This window comes from Chrysochloris asiatica, unplaced genomic scaffold (genome assembly GCF_000296735.1).
Source record: "Chrysochloris asiatica unplaced genomic scaffold, ChrAsi1.0 scaffold00128, whole genome shotgun sequence".
Taxonomy (NCBI): domain Eukaryota; kingdom Metazoa; phylum Chordata; class Mammalia; order Afrosoricida; family Chrysochloridae; genus Chrysochloris; species Chrysochloris asiatica.
The window spans coordinates 6,264,250-6,284,813 of NW_006408646.1; the positions used below are offsets into that span (position 1 = coordinate 6,264,250).

Below are 20,564 nucleotides of genomic sequence, written 5' to 3' on the forward strand. Positions count from 1 at the left end.
TCGTGTTCCTCACACTTTGGTTCATCACGCAGTGCCTTTCAGGCTGACTGTTCAAGCAAACGGGTGATACAGAGAGACAGTGTACATCTCTGGTCTGCCTTCGGACCTTGGACTAGTTTGTTGCCTTTCTGGTTGCCTATCTGACAGGCAACAGGGCCTTTTCTAACGCTGAAACACTTTTTGTCTTTGTCTAAGAACTAGAGTCCCAAATTATCCTTAAGAGAATTTGCTTTCTAGCTTATTCATGCTGAGTTAAAGGTAATCTCCCACTCCCAGTGTATATGCCACATGTAGCACATACCATTACAAGCATGCTTCAGAGTGCCCGAGTACACTGCAAGACCCAGCTTCCAACCTCAATTTGGGGACAAAAAGGCAGACTTCTATTCAAAGGACTCACCAAATGAGCAGAGAAGTCCTTTTCTTTCCTTGGTGCATTCAACACTTAACATTCAACCAGCAAAGATGTACATTCCTTAGTCCAGATCCCACAACGCAGTTATGTCCCTTGACAGGTACACTAGGGCGGGCAGAGAGAAGGAGTACTCTGTTCATCCTGAAGGGTTAAGAGAGGCCTCAGCATGGCACCAGGGCTGAACGTTGAAGGATGAGGAGGAACTATCAAGTGGCAAAGAGGGGATGTGTACAGGACTCGGGTGCATGTGGGGCTCAGGCACAGACAGGCATGGGGTACAGAGGCGTAGATTGCCCAGGTTTGGTGTGGAGAGCATTGTGAGTGTGCGCAGTTTGCTATTGCCTCATGTCCTGGGTATCTTGTGGTGGTGGTATATGCAGTGGAGTCAGTTCTGACTCATAGCAACCCTACATAGGATTTCCGAGGCTGTACATCTTTATGGGAGCAGACTGTGTAACAGTTGCCCCCTCATCCAAGCCAACCACGTGCTTGAAACACTTATTTACCTCCACTTCTGTGGAGCTGGATGGTCCTCGCCAGGGATCTCTCCCTAGGTGGTTGTAGTCAGAAGGCACTTGGGACTTGAGTTGTCTGGGGACTCAGCTGGGCTGGACTCCCAAGATGTGCGTATTTTCAAAACATTCAATGGAACAAACTATTGGTTGTTAAGTGCTGTTGTTAAATGCCATTGAGCTGGTTCGACTCATAGCGACCTTGCCTAGGATTTTTAAGGATGAGCTAGTGAGTTTGAACCACTAACCTTGTAGTTCAGTGCATTACCCTGCAGTGCCACACCAGGACTCTGGAACAAACTATACAAAGTTTTAAAGGAGTCCTGGTGGCACAGTGGGTTAAGCATTGGGTTGCTAACTGAAAGGTCAGCTGTTCAAATCCATCAGCCTCTCCAAGGGAAAAAGATGAGACTATCTGTTCCAATGAAGATTGACAATCCCGGAAACCCTCGGGAACAGTTCTACTGTATCCTGTAGGTCTCTGTGAGTTGAAGTCAGCTCAACAGCAGTGGGCTTTATACATTGTTTTAAGTGTACTATGTTTTCTTGGAGGCAATCAACTGTGTATCAGCTTTTTAGTCATTTTACCTTATATGAATGTATCACAACTTATTCAACCAGTCCCCTACTGATGGGGGTTTAGCTTATTTTCTTTTGCAATTAGAAACAAAATTGCACTGAACATTCTTGGACACAATCTTTACAGGTGCATTGGTAGAATGTTGATGTTGAGTTGTAAAGATTATGTCCAAGAATGTTGTTCAGTACAATTTTGCAGTCAACCCTGAATAGGGTATCTGAGGCTGTAAATCTTGCGGGAGCAGAAAAAGTCTCATCTTTCTCCCATGGAGTGGCTGGTGGGCTTGAACCACCAGTGTTGATTGGTAGAATACATCCTCAGAAATAGCAAGCACTGTTAGGTCAAATTTTTATTTTGGATCCTCTCCAAAGAGAATGTGCCCGTTTCTATTTCCACAGATGGCATAGTATGTAGCTCCTACATTTTGGAGACATTTTTATGAGTATAATACATGTACAGAAAAGGACCCAAACTGTTTGATGCATGCAGTTTGATGTCTTTTCACAAACCGTCCGTCCAGATCAGAAGCAGACGTTCCCAGCACCATCTTTCACACACACAGAGAAATTGACATCAGGTCTGTCACCATCCCAGTGATCTGAGCCTTGGCTCTTTCCCAAGCTCTGTCCTGGACTCAGTGAAGGAGCCTAGGATGAGAAAGATCCTGCCCTCAGGAAAGGTATAGTCGGAAGAAGGCGGCACAGCCCCAACTGATTATAGAGCGAAATAAAAACAGTGCCATTATACACCACAAGCACAACACTGTGGCCCAGCCAAGGAAAGAGTTCTGGTTTTGGTAATCTGACCAAAAGGGATCTAGAAAGGTTCTGGTGAGAGAGCGTGTCATTTCACATGGCCTTAAAAATGAGAGGAAGGCTTGGGGAAAAGAATGGCAGAAGAGAGGCAGTTCAAGAGGTCGTAAATGATTGTATTCACTATTTTGTAGGACAGATAGTAGGAGAAGATGGGGAGGTAGACTGGGACTTATTTTAGATGCCCTACTTTGGCTCCTTCTTTAGGACCTCAAGATCCAAACCAATGAACATGGTCTGGTCCCGATTTTCCCTTCCCAACTCTTGACACCCATCATTCTTGAAGAACATTCACCCTACCACCACCACCACCACCACCAAGCCATGCCTGTACATGCCTGACAAGCCTTCTCCTTCTGGCACGTTTCCTGGCACCTCTGCTATGCTTTCTCCAGCTCCCTGAGCAAGCACTATTCATGCCCTGGCTACAGTAGTGACCTTTTGTAACTGTTATGCTCTGTGAACTCATTTGTTTCCTGAGTGAGTCTTTAAGCCACTTTGTTCTCTGTATCTCAGAGCACAAAGCTTGGGTGTTTCTTAAGTGAATAAGTGAGAATTTGTCTTGAATTTGACTGAGAGTGAGAGGAACTTCCCTAGGTTTGTGGGGAGAAGAATGATTTGCCTGGACATGGATCCTTTGGAGGGGTTCACCTGGCAGTGGTATATGTGTGAGCTTGAAGAGAAGGGAAGTCAGAAGTCCTGGTGATACTGGAAGGGAGGGTCCCATGTGGTGCCCATTGACCTTTGTGGTTGAAGGAAGGAGGAGGTTGGTTATTACCACAGCTGTGTCTTCTGTTCTCATATAACTTGAACCTTCTACTCTGAACTTTCTCATTAATAGCCCATGAACCCGATTCCAGCATCGCTGCCTCCCGACATACCAAGCTTCAATCTTATTGGTGACAGCCTGTCTTTTGACTTCAAGGATACTGACATGAAGCGGCTTTCAATGGAGATAGAAAAAGAAAAGTACGTAGCCTTCCTGGGCCCTGCTCTGAGTAGTCTCCAACTCTCCAGTAGCAGTCACCAGCGAGTGGGAGGGAGTGGCTCCCACACCAGGGAGAACAGTCACCTCGGCAGCCAGGCAGATTGGTTCTGATTAAGAAGGAATTTCTTAATCAGAAATCAAGGTCAGCAGACCTTCCAGGACAGGAATAACACTTTATTTGGTGACCTGGAGTTCATAGTACCCAGAACCACACCTCAACTAAGATCTAGGGCTGTCTGCATAGTAGTGGCCTGCAGTTGTTTTCTAGCTGAGTTCTCTCCTGGCAAGCAGAACTCTGAGATTGGTGTTGCCGCTCATGTCTAGAACACTAGGGGAAGAGAGAAGACACTCAGGCTTGGGGCTGAGGAGAGCGCACCACCACCATGAATGCCCAGGTGCAGTGCTGAGCTGTCTTTCACCTCCATGAGGGTTCAGGGCCAGTGGAAACAGATTGAAGTCTCTGGGTGGTACAGATGGTTAACATTTTCAACTGCTAACTGAATGGCTTGAGGCTTGAGTCTACCTAGAGGCATCTCAGAAGCAAGGCCTGGCAGTCGACTCCTAAAAAATCAGCCACTGAAACCTCTCAGGAGCACATTTCTAATCTGAAATGCTTGGGGTCATCATGAGTCGGGTCAACTTTGCGGCAACTGGTTCTGCCAGTTTGGAAGTAGGTCAGAGATAGAATTCCCAGTGGACAGGGAGTCCAGTGAGGCCCCCTAGTCCCCAGAGCCGTGGGTAAGTGAACTGCTTTTGTGGCACAGAGCCTGTTGCTAATGTCACACTGTGTTTTTGCCCCAGTCTCCGGAGAACAGTCACAATAGCAGCTGTGCCCTGTGGGCCTGTGTATCAGGGCTTTCTAGCTTTTGTCTCCTTCGATTCTCATCACTGATGTCAAAGGTGGGTTTCACTGTTCCACTTTCTATGTAAAAATTAGAGAGAAACTCCCTCAAGTGTTTCTCACACAGTTAAGGAGAAACACCGAGAGCCAGGACACACCCTGTGACCTGTCTGGCCCTGCAGTCTGGATCCTTTTGCACCTGTAGGATCCTTGGGAATTTTCCTCCTTGGAGTCAAATTCCTAGTCAAACTCCTAGGTGGGCATCCAGGAGCCAGGTTGGATTTCTCTCTGGGCTCTCCTACCAACAATATAGTTAGGCTTCAGGGAACCAGGGCCTCCCTCTGTCCGAGTTCCCTCCAGAGTTCAGGCATACTCATTTACATGAGTGTGATCAGGAGAGCCCACATCCTGCTCTGTGTCCTGCTTTATGGTAGTTTCTATTACTACCTTTGCACATGTGGACACAGTCAGATATTAGGCACACTGTAATGAGTCTGGAATGTTCCTTTGCATAGCTGGCCTGGCCAAACCTGTCGTTGGACATTTGGGTGGTTTCTAGATTTCTACCATCACAGTGCATCTACTTGCAGGTGATGGCAGGGATCTCATGGCTCCTTGCCAAAGGGAACCTTCTTCCTCAAGTTGGCTAAGTAAGCATCTGTCATCTTTAGGAGATATAGTCTTAGAACAAGTGGAGTGTGAACGTGACCTACCAAAAGATGTCACTAGACTAGAATTACTACTCTGGGCAGAATCCCAGGAGGAGCTTTGGGGTGCCAGGAGTCTTGTTTTGTGAGTTTTTCATACGAAGCGAAGTTCTCTCTGATACCTGGTATTTGGAGGGTGCTTTATGAGAGTTGAAGGGTCCTAGATGTACTTCAGGTTAGATGTTGGGCTTCTAATTGTAAGGATGGCAGTTCAAACCCACCAGCCATTCCACAGGAAAAAGACCAAGCTGTCTGTTCTCTTAAAGATTTACAGTCTGAAAACCGGACTCGGCATTGTGATGAGTCAGAATTGACTTGATGGCAGTAAGTTCAGTTTTTAGTTTTTATGAGTGTTTACAGAGGACTTTCTTTCTAAAATTTAATCCCAATTTTTTGCAAGAGAAATCCCACACTGAACTCTCTCCAGTGACTGCCTCAGGCTCGTAGGCCCATGTGTGACCAAGATGTCAGCTGAAGCCCTCAAACCCTGGGCCCACACCCAGCAGCTCACCACCACAGAGCAACTCAACCGTGACTGCATATCTCACTATTGCCAAAGCCCTGACACACGGTGTCCTTTTGCCGGCAGGGTGGAATATATGGAGAAGAGCAAGCATCTGCAAGAACAGCTCAATGAACTCAAGACAGAGATCGAGGCCTTGAAACTAAAGGAGAGGGAGACGGCACTGGACATCCTGCACAGCGAGAATGCAGACAGGGGTGGCACCAACAGCAAGCACAACACCATCAAAAAGGTACCCAAGGCCTCTTGTCTCCTGCTCATGAGGACACTTGCTAATGAAATGTGAGGTGGGCCAAGGCATTAGACTCTTGTCATTTTTTATATGTACTTAGTTGAGGGAATTTTTTGACACTTGCCAGAAAGGGAATTTAATCTGCCAATGACTAAACCCATTGGCTTGATGGAAGTGGAGCTTGTGTTAAAAGCTCTGATGAAATGAATCTCTGTTTTGATCCATCATTTAGCAGTCTAGCAGTTCTGACTTTTAAGCCAAGAGGAGTTATGCCCAGGGAGCTGCTTTACTTTATTAACGAGCAAGAAGAATGAAATGGAGGCCACTGAGAATGGATGCTCAGTCTATTCTTTAGTGTTCTTTTGTGGAAAGGACTATAAAATTCTGTTCTTGATTTGGAAACCAAAGTCTGATTTTTAACTTTTTTCATACTTGAAAGGAAGTATCAAGGAGTACCTTTATGTTTTAAAAGATGAGACTTCATTACGTGAATGACAGTTTCTTATCTTTCTCCATTGGTATTTTGAGCTTTCAGCATTTTAGAGGAAGTTAAATTTCATACTAATTATCAACCCGAGAGTCACTTCTTTATGTCAGCATAAAAAGAAAGGCTCTCTTTTGCCAATTGCCACTGTGCTCTTAACTGATAGATTAATGCCTATAAAATAGGTGTCATTAAGATAAGACCAGTGTGACTAATTTTTAACTCTTTCCCTTAGTCTTTCAAATGGTCTCCCAGTTGAAGAAATTCCTCCATCGCCTGTGTTTAAGCAGAGAGCTCTGTGTCTCACTCATTGTCAGTGGGGAGACTTCTGTCTCTGAGTCAGTATCAACTTTTTCATAAAAAGTTAGACAACTTTTTTATAACACACCCTGTAGAAGGGAAGGTCTTTCCACATCTTGGGCTCATATGAATTGTTTGTATTTCCTTCCAAAACAAAATGATTTAAGCAAAAGGGGAGCTTGTAGGGTTTGCGGGGGAGGAGGCCTTAGCCAGTAAGCAGAAAAGTAAAATGATGAATGGGCCAGGGAACCACTCTGCTCTTGCGCTATTCTCCAAATGGACAGCTCCGCACACAACACTTCAGTTCAGCACCAGGAGCAATTGGATCTTTCCACTACTGCAGTGAGCTGGGTCTCTGGAGTGGGGAAGGCTGGAGAGACCCGTTTCCATTCCTAAAAGCCAACACACAAAAAGTCACTTGTTGCGGTGTCAGGCCTGTCTGAGCATTTTGCAAATGGCACATGTGGCATTGTTGATATCACAAGGGTATGTTCTTCTTTTTCTTCATTTTATTTTGCTGGTTTAGCCTCAAGCCCAAGGCAGAAGACCTATCTGCATTTGAGCCCTGAAAGTAGGTTACCCCAGGTACTCTGTATGTGGTGATGGTACTGCCCTCTGTGATACTAACCCATGCATGAGCTTGCCTGTCATTGGCCTCGAGCAGTGCCTCAGCCCTCCCCTGGGCAGCTGGTGCCTGGATGCTGACTGCAGCATGCTTGAGTCTGAGAGCAGGCATCCGCCCTGAGGCCCGGAATGCTGCCTCATTCTGAAGAGCATGTCATGGAGTCATCGGACCAGTCGTCATTTACATCTGTGTCACTGTTGGGCTGGGGACGGTCATGGCTTCTTGTCCAGTCAGGTGTGTCTAAAAGTCCTTTGTCTTGGTGACGTACTCCTTAGATATATAACCCTAGCATGGAAATGGGATCGGTCTGGTTGCTTTTACAACTGGTGTCTTTGGCTGATGACCAAGACCTCACTGTAGGGATAACCTCTGAAGACTTATGGTCACACCTGGCAACTTCTGGCCATTTATGAAGGGGTAGCTTCTTCTCATTCATTCTCCTGCCGAGCCTCCTCTTTCTATGCTCATCCATTTTCTTCTCAAGGAAAGCAAATGAATAGCACAAAGGGTCTGAATTGTAAGTAAGTCTGAACGTACTGTTTGTTCTATCAGCACTCTGAAAGGCCGGCTCTGCTTCCACTTCTCCGAAGCATGGTGTGGCGTATGGTTGGCATGAATGCCCATTAGAGCCGAGCAATCGTGTGCAGCCAGTAGACAAGTGCTCCATGGCTGCTGAGTGAATTAATGGAACATTTGCTGTTTTCCTTCCAACATTCCCAGGCAGTGGGGAGAATTGATTGTGCCCTATAATAGAATGACATCCTGCCTCTGCTTCTTACCTAACTCCCAGTTGTCCCCTGGCCAGTGAGGCAAACAGTATCCACGGCAGCAGGGGACTTGTTTGAAGCTCTCGCTGTAGTTTCTTCTATTAGCACATTGGAAGCTTGGTGTGCTTTCTACCAAAAAACGGGGCCTGGCGTCAGATTGATCTGACGTGTGGTGGTTGTCCAAGCCAGAGAGGTTACAGACAGGAAAGTACCAGATGAACCTCATGAGAAGGTTGGTTCCATGGCCTGAACTCTGATCTGTGACAGTTTCATGTAGCAGCCTTCTATTTCTTCAGCCTTTGCACCACACATAGGTGCGTGCATGGTCAGGTTGACTCTGACCAGAGCTGTTAGGACCAGCATAGGAATGGGTAGGCCAGATGAGTCATGGCTCAAGCAGTAAGTGGACTCTGGGGTGGACTCTCTATGTTTCCTGGACTTTATGGTTAACAAGCAGAAAAGTGCTTTATGTGTCAGCCTTAGCTGTGAAGTCCCTGTGTCTAGTAACCTTTCTGCACTGGGGTGGCTCTGGGTGGACCCTGCTGCAGTCTAGCTGAAGAGACACTTCAGGCTTTGGGTAGATGGTACCTGAAATGTCAAGGGCAGAGCTCCATCTGGAACTGCAAAAGCTGACGGTGAACCTGGAGAGTTTCCAGTGCCCTAAGCGCTCATTAATCTTGGGTCAAACCAGCCAGCATTGATTTTGATTTGGTTTATAGTATTTTCTGATCATAGATTTGATCAAGGAAAAGGAAGGGTGTCCTAACCCCCACAGTCTAGGTATACTCCTCCTCCTTGCTTTCTACCTCTTCTGCCTCACCAAGAGATCTTGGGGTCCAGCACAATCTCGTCAGTACCCATGGTGGCTGATGCAAGGACCACTTCCCAGCATGGCCAGGGTTGTAGAAGAAAGAGAGAAACGATTTGGAGTGCCAGAATGAGGTCTGGTCAGGTAACCGAGGCTTGGCCTCCCCTCTCTGCTCTGCCACTTCCTTTTTAGAGGGCAATTTCTCACTGGCCTCACCCTCACGCACAGCAAGAGCTCAGTCAGGGCTTAGAACTAGGAAAAGAGACCAAATCACTAGGGAACCTGTGGTGCAGGCCCAGGGCAAGCATCATTGGCTGCACGTCTGCATTTATGATAAGCATGTGTATTAATTGTATTCATCACCATGCATTTGTAGATAAAAAACATCAATGACAACAACAAAAGCCAGAATTAACTTCAGTAGTGCTTTCTAATACCCAATTTGGATTTGCAAAGGTATATTTTTCTCCTGCTGCTAATCTTAACCCTGCATTTTCATTTCTCCCAACTTGGCATTTGCATCTAAGTCAGGTAGCACTAGTAGTCAACAGCTATTCTGGTAACCTAGCTCTTTTGTGGTAAGAGGGCATGTGGGTCTTCTGAGCAGGGAGGCCTGGCAACCTGGTAGGGTGAGGGGTGATACAGGGGTTTCAGTCCTGAGCTTCTTGCCTTCAGAGTCAGCAGTACTGATGACATGAATGGTAGTCAGCCATAATTTTGACAGCAAACGCTGGAGATGATCAGGCAGCCCTGGAGCATGCCCACTTCAGGTTCTTGCTCTCATCCCCTCCCACAGGACAGTTTTCATGCTCTCTGGCTTGGGTGTCCCAAAACTCGTCATTATTTTGTGCACATTCATGATCCCTAGGGGAGCATGAAGTTTCAAAGACAACAGGTAAATGAGAAATCCTTGAGATTGTAGAGCTGAGAAAGTTCATTTTATTAGATTGGCTTGAAACCCCAGGATCCAGCTGTGTGTTTCTGCTGGTGGAGGGATAGAATCAGAGGAACCTTGACATTTAGCCAGAGTGTCTCTCTTAGATCGGGAAGACATAAAAGCCCAGTGTCATCGTCAATTTGTGTGGACTCCCCTTGGAGATGCAGGGCTGGTGAAGTGAAGTAGAACACTTCAGGCACCCACGGAAGTCATAAATCACAGGGAGAAATTGGATATCCATGAAAGGTGTCTCCCACAATTAAACCAACAGCCAGAGCTTTCCGGGTGACCTCTGGTTCGTGTTGCTATCCTCAAAGATGCTGCTAAATAGTTGGTACTTAATTATGTGGTTAATCAGCTCAACCCTCCTATGAACCCTGTGGACTGAGTGTCTCTGCTTCCGTTGTCTGGTCGAGCATCCTCAGCCCTGACATAAAGGCAGAACACTGACTCCCTGGCTCCAGAACCTTCCCTTTGTTGTTGGAACACTGCAGTGGTGGGAGGGAGGAGGGAAAGGAAGAGGAGTGGGGAGCAAGGAGCAGCATCAAATGTGGACATAGAACACAGAAGAAATTGCAGTGGCTGAGAGAAGCTCTTGCTCTCGTGTTCCCATCTTGTTGGAAGCTTGGGGAAGGCCTTGGGAGTCACAGCGTGGTCCCAGGAAGGATGCTTGTCTTGGATGGGCTACCTACTTTACCTCACACACCAAAAAATCACTTCCATTTTTAGGTGCCTCTTCATTGTGGAGGGCTTTACTTGTTTCTGACAGTTCTTTAGATAGAAGATTCTACCAGCCTCTTTTCTGAAAGACTGCTCTACAATAGCTGATTTTGGTTGGAAGGCTTTCCCGATTGAGCAGTTGGTCTTTGGGAGGTGCTGCCTTTCCCGCTATGATATTATACTCCCATTTGGAAGTGCCTGCGGACATTATTTGGGACTCATTTGATGCCATAAAACATCCCGTTTGGTCCCTCAGCACTGGAAACGGGTTTCAGTGCAGCTCTGCTCCTATCCCCTGATTTGTTATTGCAACAGTGGGAGGGAAAAGACACTGGATGCAAACTCATTCTGCAGGCGCAAGGCTCTTTGCTTCGGGTCCTTGCCACAAGTTCTCATTTGATGTGTTGGCAGTTTTAAAATGACACCAGTCTGTCTGGATGTTTCCCTGAGGTGCTCATGCAGCCCAGGTGATTGCCTACACCTGCCCAGTGAGGTGAATCGGGCCATGTAGTCTTATTTCAGGTGACAAAAAGGTGTGGCAAGGGGCCCCACCAGCGTCACAGAATGAGGCCAAGGCAGGCATCACTGTCCAAATGTCTTTCTGCAGCTGGTGACCCCTAAAGGGTTCACATGCAGGAGAGAGTCCCATGGATACTCCCTGGTGGAGCTAAGAGCAAACTGGGTTTGCACATTGGGATGCACTTGCCCTTTATAATTTCACTGTGGTTAGGGATAAGAGCGTGCAAATCACCAGCTAGTTTTGGGGTATAAGCTCTCAGTCACAGGCTACAGAAAAGCTTCCTCAGCTCATCTCCAGCAGCTCTCCCTCCTCAGTAGCTAGTTGCCTTGGTCTTTGGTTTGGAAAGGGGATGTTTATTACACCCACACCAAAAAGGATGCTGGAATGTGCTGCTGCTGGGTCTGACTGTCACCTTTCTGCTTCAGAGTTGGCTTCCTCCTCTTGGTCTGGGTGCCAGAGAACCTGCATATCGTTCTGCATTTCCACCCTCCCCCACTCCCTAATTTTCAATATGTAGTGGCTGAGAGGAAGGGTAACATGATTTTAGAGCTTACATTTCAGTTCCACGGCATTTTTATGGGACAAGCCACGTCTCTGCGCCGGGAGTTATTAGGTTAGTATCTAAAATGGGTTCAGCATTGTGGGTCTTACTGTTTAAAATGAATTACATGGCCCCCTCTCTCCTCCCTTACACCTCCCTAGGGCAGAATGGATTGAGGCGAAGCCCCTGGAGACAAATTGGAGGAATCCTGGTGCTCTGATGAGTTCTGTGCTTCCAGCTTAATTGTAGTGCTTCCCCTCTCTCTCCATTGATATAGCTAAGTGGCACTGTGTCCTGCCCACCCTCCACACCACCGCCTTTTGCTATAGGAACAAGATTCTCACAATGTGGCCTTGTGAATCAATTTTCTCTCTGTGCTGATGAAAGTGTAATTCATTCTTAATCAAGCAGCCTTGCCGCTGCAGGCATCTTGCCGGAATACATTTAGTTATCTTCCCATCACTTTGGGAAGCGATCCCCCCAAAAGGACTTTTAGAGGAGACCTGGAAGGAGAATTGGCAGCCAGCCTCATACTGTGTTTACCAGCAGGGGGCGCTCTTGGGACCGATGCTGGAGGAGCCTTTGTAGCCAGAAGCCTTCCACAGCCAACTAGAGGGATGAGGCTGGTGTTGGTCACAGGTGCCTTCCAAGCTTGCTGTCTCCAGCCCTGGGGCCATCTCTCAAGAGTGGGCAGGTGCCAGATTGGTATGACTTAATGGGCTGGACCAGGAGCCTGTTGACTCTGCATCTTGCATGGATATCTGGATTAGGGAGAATCTTTTGGGTAACCTGTCCTCTGCAGGGTTTAGAGAAGCCAGCCACCTGCCCTTTGCAAGGAGACAGATGTGTCTCTAAATCAGAGCATGTTTCACTTGGGTGGATGTGTCTGTTTCTGTCGTGCTACACCACACAGTTTAGATCATTTGAGAAAGGCTGGCTCTGCCACGTGGCTCCCCTCCTGCCCTTTGTTGGCCTGGTGATTGTCCCCATAACTGGCAGTCAGATGGGAGAAATTGGCTGGACATAAGGACTGAGTCTATTGGCACTAGGCAGGAAGGAGGAGCAGACCCCAACAGGTGGATTAGAGTCCAGGTCAGGTGAAAACAATGCCATCTCTTATCTGTAGCAGAAAAGAAAAGACAATTGTCTTCTCAAGGTGGGATTGGATTAGTGACAGACTTGAATAGCCTTTTCAGTCTAGGGAGAACATAACTGCCGCCTGTATTGTTCACACAACTGGTTTTAATCAGATGTGAAGAGACAGCTGGAGAGAGAGTGGGTCAGCCCAGTGCCTAGTGAGGAAACACCCTGTCCTTTAGTCATGTGTAGGGAACTGGCAAGAGTGCTTGGGTTAGCAGCTTTGGGTGCAATCGGTCCTTGTGTGGCTTCCAAAGGGAGATAGGCTGCACTCCGCATTGTTGACCCTCCTGGACTCAGTCATGAGTTTTAAAGGGCAGTGTGTAACAACTGTGGTCACTGTCACATTTGGGCAGAACCCCACACACTCGTCCTCCAAAGGACTCAAAGTGGGTTATATTTTACAGGCCCACAATGACTCAGGTATTGTTGTACAAGGGGCTTCAAAAAGTGTTGAAAAATCCATGACCTTTTAAACCCATTTTTCCATGCACTTTTTTTTTTTTTAATGTTTTATTGTGAATTATATGATAGTTTACATGGGAGAACTTTAGTTTTACATTCATTCTATCGTATATCATCTCACTGCCATGGTTCAAATCCCCTCCATGCATCATCAACCACCCAAAGGGTATATCCCAGAAACCCACCCCCTACACTTCCCTCTCCTCCCCCCAGTTTTCGGCCCACAGTCCCTTTCCCCTTCTGGGTCCAAAGTCCCCAGTCACTTCATCACTCCACGTCATCATCTCTGTCTCTATCTCAGGCATCTCTCTTTCTCTGGGCAGGGTCCCGCTCTCGGCTCTTCTCCATTGATGGTCCCAGAGGCCTCCGCTCCTATCCTGGAGAATTAACCACTCCCTTCCTTGCTACAAAACCTCCACCTCTGCATTTCCAACCCTCATAATCCGTCCATGCACTTTTTGAACTTCTTTTGTATCCTCATCCAGAGGCTTTTCTGCTTCACCATCTACTGAAATCCTGGCAAACTCTTCAGATGCTGCCCTGGCTGTGTGCTTGTAGACACTGTTCCCCAAGCAAGCAAGGCTGGGAGTGGAGAGGGGGCCCACTGGATGGCCAGGGGAACACAGGCGTCTTTGTAACGTGGGGTGGTGGGTGGGACTCAGGAGACTAGCTTCAGCTCTCAGCTCATAGGGCCCTAGTCGGACCTTCTCCATGGAAGCTCTGGCTATAGAAGCAGAGGTGCCGTACAGAAAGAAGCCAGTCACTGCACAGGGAATGGAGCAGACGCTGACATGGGACATAAGAGAACTGTTGGTTTTCATGAGAGGCAGAGTGAATTTTATGAAGCCTTCCCGTCTCTTTAATGAATACCTCCTGCTGTAAATAGGACAGTTGGGGAGCTTTTCCTATTGTGGCCTGCCCACAGCAGGTGGTGAGGCAGGGAAGACAGTTTGCTGAAGGTGAGGCAGTGCCTGAGGGGAGAGTCTCTGGGCCCATGGGCTTCTAAGAAGACACCCAAGTTCCAGGCAGAAGCAAGAAAGCTGACCTGGCTTCTCCTTGCAGACCCTCCCACCTGCTCTCCATCTCCGGCCGTCCCGTCCAGTGTATGTATGACTCAAGGAACCATCCAGTGGGCCCCCTCTCCACTCCCAGCCTTGCTTGCTTGGGGAACAGTGTCTACAAGCACACAGCCAGGGCAGCATCTGAAGAGTTTGCCAGGATGTCAGTAGATGGTGAAGCAGAAAAGCCTCTGGATGAGGATACAAAAGAAGTTCAAAAAGTGCATGGACGGATTATGAGGGTTGGAAATGCAGAGGCAGGTGGACATATCGGTGTCTGCCTGAGATAGAGGACCCTACCGATTTGGAAGCCAGCCTAAGGCCAGTGCGGTGACTGCAGGGGCTCTGACAGTGAGCAGGGAGTATACTGCGAGGTTTTTCCTTTGAACCCTCAGGGACTATCCAGCGAAGTGAAAGGTGAAAACGGAGTGGGATACCAAGCTCACTGGGCTCCAGCAGTCCCCAATGGCCAGCCAGGCCTCTATCCAACAATCTATCCTTGTCTCTGACCATTGCAGCATTTTGGGAAGGCTGTACCCAGCCCCCCCTGCTGAGGCCACATATTTTTGTGCTTTTCTCTTCCTGTGTGGTCAAGAGCTTTCTACCCCCCCCCCCCTCAGTGCCTCTCCTCGGGGGCCAAGGTAAACTTGTGTTCTTGTGAGATAAGAGATGAGGCTGCGCCCCACGGTTCAAGATCTGGTGTGGGCTGAGAGCAGGGAAGCACCCGCCTGCCCAGGAGCACTCTACATCCCATCAAACACAGGCTTCAGAAACTGGAGTCTGGTTTAGCGGGTGCTGCCAGAACCATCCCCTGGTACCTCGAGGGGACGGCCAGACAAGCTTCTCAGTGAGAGGATCCAGGAATTCTTGGAGCCAGCTTTGTGCAAATGGGCAGGAGGCTCTCTGAGGCCCCCACAGGCCTGGGCACCCTGCCTGGTGAGGTATCCAGGCCTCTCTGGGGCATCTGTCTGTCCTACTTCATGGACACATGACCCTGCCTTCCCTCGCACCCTTTCCTAACCGGCCCTCTGCTCTGCCACTACCACTGCCACTACCACCCCCATTAGAAGGAGAGGAGCCAGGGCAGGGGAGGGGAGGAAGCCTGCCGTGTGATTAGTAACAACAGCTGTCGAGTTCTCAGCGTGTGCCAGGCACTCTGTGAGCTTACACGCATTTCCCGATTAACCCGAACATCACTCTCTGAGGAAGAGCTGCTATCACCCCAAGTCACAGTGAAGGACTGAGATCTGTCCAGGACCACACAGCTGTGGTGGGTGGTCCAGGTGGGAACTGGATCCATGCAGTCTGAGCAGCACACCTATGTCTGACTGGGGATGAGGAGTTGACTCAGAGTGGCTTTAAGCACTCTGTTCCCTTCAGGGTCGGGGAGCTGGTTTTTCCCTTTCTTCTCTCTCTCCACTCACATCCTAGTTCTCAGTGTCACAGGCACACTTCTCTTTGGATCTAGGGAGAAACCCCTCCAAACTCAGCTCCCTGCTGAAGAGTGTTCATGTCAGCACAGAAATGAAACGCTCTCCCATTTCCCATCAGAAATGGGCTTTCAAAGGGCTTCTGAAACTGGTTTCACTGAAGAAAACATCTCAGACGGTTCCCTGCATTCAGCTTGTTAGTCAGGAACTCCAAGGCCAAAAGCTTTGGCAGGATTTAAAGCATGGCTCTCAAGCTGTCTCGTTTCGAGCACACTAATGCCGCCTGTCTTTTGATGGTGAAGTGGTTGGTTTGAGTCTTCCTCCCCCGCCCTGTGTGGAACTGTTACATGTGGTCCTGAGGACTTTGTGGATTCAGGAGCTGCCAGAGTTGGAGGGAGCAGGCCAGACCATGTAGCCTCCCTCCTGGTTCTCACCCCCCGAGGAAAGAGAGTTGGGGTATCACTGAGGCTGACTCCAGCAGGGTGGATTTACCCAACCTCCTCAGCCTGATGGGAGCTCTCACCACCCCCTCACCATCTTTGTGGTCTACATCTTACTCATCAAAGCTGTTTGAGCTCCTTCGAGGGTGCAAAGCACTGAACCAAGTGCTCAGGGCATGAAGATGCACAGTAGGTACCCCCAGACCTTCAAGAGCTGTGGGAAGGGCTGGGGCTGGGCATAGAGCATAAACGTGTTTCTACACAGAACCTGAGCCAGCACCACCTAGAAAGCCCAGTGTCCCCCAACTCATAGTAGAAACTGGTCTTGACTACTGGTCAGGAGATAGTCAGCTGCCCTGAGGAATTAGGAGTGGAGAAAAGGGGTAAGTTTTCCTTCCTCTGATGCTGCCTACAAAGTCCCTCTGTGCCCAGAGGGTATTTACCTCCCTGTTCAGTATCTCCACAGACAACTGTTATCACGGAACACCACAGGGATGTCTCCTAGGAGACAGGAATGTGAGACTCTGAAAATGTCCAGATTACCTGTCCTCTGAGAAAATACATGCCAATAACATTTTCCCAACATGCTTTTGCCCACTAGCCATCCCTCCTGGCATGCTCTTCATTTGTCATCTCTAGGTTGAATTCTTGGGCAAATCTAGAAATTCCCTAAGTGTCTAGGTAAATAAAACGTCCTTTTCTCTAAGTCACTTTTTAAATTAATCCACAGGCAGGATGGTATGAAAGTGTAGAAACCAAGTTCCCTCAGTGTCTTCTCTGTTTTCTTACAGCTCACCCTGCAGAGTGCCAAGTCTCGCGTGGCCTTCTTTGAAGAGCTCTAGTAGGTGACTCGCCACCCATGACCTGCCACTGCTGCTCCGCACCAGCGGGATGGTCAGACACCATGGGAACTGCCATGGGAGAGCTGGCTGGGAGTTTCTGTGAAAGCTCCAGAACTTTCCCCTGCTGAGTACAGAGCCCAACCCACTTCATGTGCAATTGCCTTGAACTATGACCCTGCAGAAATTTCTCAGGGGTTCTAGTTCTCCTGACCCATGTCTTTCATTTTTAAAAAAAATAAGTATTTGTCTTTCTTCTTCTAATGTGGAATCTTAAACTTTCTTTATCAAAGGAGCCCTGGCATGTATCTTACATACTGTTCAGGGCTGGTCCCCAGCTCAGTCTGGGAAATGGGTGTAGGGAGTGAAGTACAGAGACTCCTGGAAGCAGGGAAGGTCTTTGCCAACCCACTCCTGCCCAGCGCAGGGCTCTGGAATACTATCTGTAGACAAAGAGCTATCATGCAATGAAGAAGCAGGGCTTGCTGAGCCCAGGCCCAGTGAGCTTCCTGAGACCCATCGTAAGAAAAATCCCAGGCACCCCTGAGGAAGCACTCTTGCTGCCAGCTGGTAGGGAATCGGAAAGGCATCTGTACCTAGGGAAAGAATTTAGGCAGAAGCTGTGATGAGGGGCGGACTATCAGCAGAGTAGCTGGGAAGTTGGGCGAGCTGTGTAAGGCTCTGTACCCACAGAACATTCACCACCCTCCTCCTGTCCTCGCCCCCACCAGCCTCTGAGAGGCAGCAGGGAGCCACATGTGGTTTCCCTCCTCCCTTGGACTGTAGCCTCCCCTGCGTGTCTGTCTAGTCAATACCTGATAGCATGGCTTTGACCTAGGGGTTCTGCAGATCGCAGACACCCCACAGGCGCTGCTTCCTGTAGATCCAGATGGGGAGTCCTTCTCTGGCTTCAGTTTGTGCTGCCTTCTCTCCTGGCAAGATACTGCTGATGAGATCGCCTGTCCTCCTGGCCATGTGCAGCAAGCCCTTCCCAAGCCTTCATGGCACCTGGGCTTCGTTGTGCTGTTGCCTTTGTCCCTGAGTTGTGTTAGGTGCCATCCAGTTGATTCTGATTCTCATGACCAACCCACATAACAGAGTAGAACTGCCCTATAGGGTTATCTTAGCTGTAATCTTTACAGAAATAGATCTCTAGTCCTTTCTCCTGTGGAGCTTCTAGGTGCATTGAGACCATCAGCCTTTCTGTTAGTAGCCAGGCTCCTTTTCTTTCCCCACTGGGGGCCATGTTGGGTCCCTCTGTGCCCCCTCCCTGTGAGGTCATGGAGCCACATATCCACTCACTGTGGGCTCTACACATGCTGGCAATTGATGAGCCACCCTCATGGCTCGCTTGCTCTTGGGGTTTGGGGCCAGCTGATTCCTCGGTGTTCTTCATGGCTGGTAGTGGTACTGTGACTCTACCATGAGGCCTATGTGCAGGCTAGGCAGAATGGCAGTCAGTAGGAAGAAGCTGATAGAGTGAAGACCTGGGAGGGCCTGGCGAGATCTGAGAGCAGAAGGGGTTCTCTGGCAATTTTGTTTGGTTATGAGATGTTCTTGTTCCACAGTGAGGCTGACTGAGCAGTGTCCCAAGGGAGCCAGGGTCTCCCCAGCCCCCTTAGGACATGCAGGTGGGCTCTGCATCTGGAACCTGAATATGGGTTGCTGTGACTAAAGAGCTGAGTCTCCCTACCCTCAAAGGCCTCTCTCCCCCAAGGTGTGCTCTCAGCCCCGGGAGAGCCTCTGTCGTCTCAAGCTGAAAACCCAGACCTGGATTTCCACCACGATTTTTTTCCCTCCTAGCTGTAAATTTAATCTTTTACTATGGCTGTGGGGCACAGGAACATGGTGGCAGTTTATAAAAACACTGTCGGGCTTTATTTTTATTTAACTGTTGTATGTGTGTCTGAAGTGGAGAAATGCCAAGTAGTCTGGCCACAAGGGAGCCTGCTGGCAGCTGAGCTGTGCAGAAGTGCCCTTAGGCCAGAGTCGGCAAAGGGGTCAGCAGAACCAACTCCCAGCCCAGCCAGGAACATTCCAACTGACTCTGGAGGCCGGAGCTAGTGGGCACTTCTCCAGAGATGGTTCTGGTGGGAAGGGGAGTGGAGAGAGTAAAAAGGGGAGCTTGGTTTTCAGAAACTGTGCCCTGTGGCTGAGGTGACTGTTGTCTTTAAGTGAACATGTTTAGGACGTCCGAGTCCATCAAGTAAGGACACCTTGAGAGTCCGCCAGGAGCAGTGCCCTAGCCATGCTGATTACATTATGAGCACTTGTGGTGGCTCTGGGCGGGTGGAAGAACCACAGTCAGGAAACCTTCATGAAGTCACTGCCCACCTTGTTCTTCCTCACCGCAGCCACAAAGGCCTCTGGCCCTGGTCTCCCCTCCATTATTCGTGTACCTGCCAGGCCCTGCTAGACAACACCCCAGCATTACATAACATTTTGAGTGACTGTTTTGTAATCTTCGGGACAGGTTTCTCTCTCTCTCCCTTCCCGCCCCCCACCCCAAATCCAAACTGCAAGTCCAGAGGCTGACAACCAGCCGCAGTGACTTAAGTGTTCCTTGCCAACAGAGCTGGGACCGTACACAGCTCTCCTGGGCTTCTTGGGAAGCTGGGTTTTCAAGGATGTCACATGGCACTCCTTCCTGGGGATTCTGAGCCCCCTCCTGTCAGGGCCAGACCGCGGAAGGCTTTTTTATTCTGGGTAATTGTTGTAATTTAAATGATTGTTTTAATAAAAATTCTAAGGTTTATCTTGAGGCTTCCTTGGTTTTACCTGTTGCTCAGTTGGTGGGATTCTCTGAGGAAACGGTGTTCCATTTCCTTGTTTACCAGAACTGCACCTTCAGCCTCTCAGTCACCTCTTTCCTTGCTAATTGTTGTTAAGTGCCGTCGAGTCGATTCCGACCCATAGCGACCCTGTATAGGGTTTCCAAGGAGCAGCTGGTGAGCTTGAACCACTGACCTTGCTGTTCAAACGACTTTGCAGTCTGATGCATTAGCCCACAGTGCCACACCAGGGCTCCTTCCTTGCTAATAGCACCTTATTATTCCTGCTCCAGAGTACACCCTTCCCAACCCCATACTGGGCCCTAGTGCTGAATGTTCTTGTCAAGGGGCCATGTGACATTTGCATTTGAAATTGGGAGCCATCCATGCAGAGCTAATTTTTTGTTTTTAAGGAAGAAAAGGTGTTTATTAAGACAAAAACTACTCTAGTATACCTGTCCCAACCCACTGCAGCCGAAACCTGGAGACAAATCCATAGTGTGGTGACAGGTGCCTGTGGGCCTGGTGCGTCAGAACCCCTAGCATAGCCAGTCAGAGACACACAAGATGCACTTTGCCAAAATGTTCACATTCAACTTAACTAGTTTTTCATTAGTTTTGGAAAGATACATATTTAAATCTGTAAGATCCAAGAATGGTGGAGTATTTTAAAACAATATTATTCTCTTTGAATACTAGAATTAGTAACTCGTTAGCCTATTTTCTGTGAATAATAAGATTGCTTTTACATGTAGGGGATATTCTTTACACTAATTGGAAACTAGTGTGTCCTGTCTAGGCTACGCCTGACATCCCAGAGTCTCCATTAAATGGGGTTTCAAGTTAATAGCATTCCCTTGTAGTATGGTTTTGGGGAGCTCTGTTCTGTGCCAGTAGTTTGTTCTGACCATGCTTCTTGCAAAACCAGAGCAGCCAACAGCCCCATGGGTGGGTCCTTACGGCTTTGGCAGTACCCCTGGCTGGTTACCCCACCCCCCACAGTGCCGTTTGCTGGCAGCTGCTCCTCAGGGCAGCCCACGTGTTGAGGCCTTGGCAGCAGAACTTGAGGGGACAGGTATTGGTGAGAAGACTGCAGCAGCCGTGTCAAATTC

General features: G+C 48.6%; 1 protein-coding gene across 7 annotated transcripts in view; it reads left to right on the forward strand.

The window, feature by feature from the left end:
• Positions 1-16,938, forward strand: part of NF2 (neurofibromin 2 (merlin)) — a 101,607-nt gene extending 84,669 nt beyond the window's left edge. For 3 of the 7 annotated variants that reach the window (XM_006869224.1, XM_006869222.1, XM_006869223.1), the window contains 4 exons: positions 3,161-3,288; positions 5,445-5,610; positions 6,921-6,965; positions 16,634-16,692. In XM_006869224.1, coding sequence (XP_006869286.1) covers positions 3,161-3,288; positions 5,445-5,610; positions 6,921-6,956 — 330 coding nt within the window. In that variant the 3' untranslated portion in view covers positions 6,957-6,965; positions 16,634-16,692. Of the gene's footprint in view, positions 1-3,160; positions 3,289-5,444; positions 5,611-6,879; positions 6,966-16,633 lie in introns of those variants that run through there. The other 4 variants (XM_006869219.1, XM_006869220.1, XM_006869221.1 and 1 more) reach the window with 4 other exon arrangements.
• Positions 16,939-20,564: the final 3,626 nt, after the last annotated feature.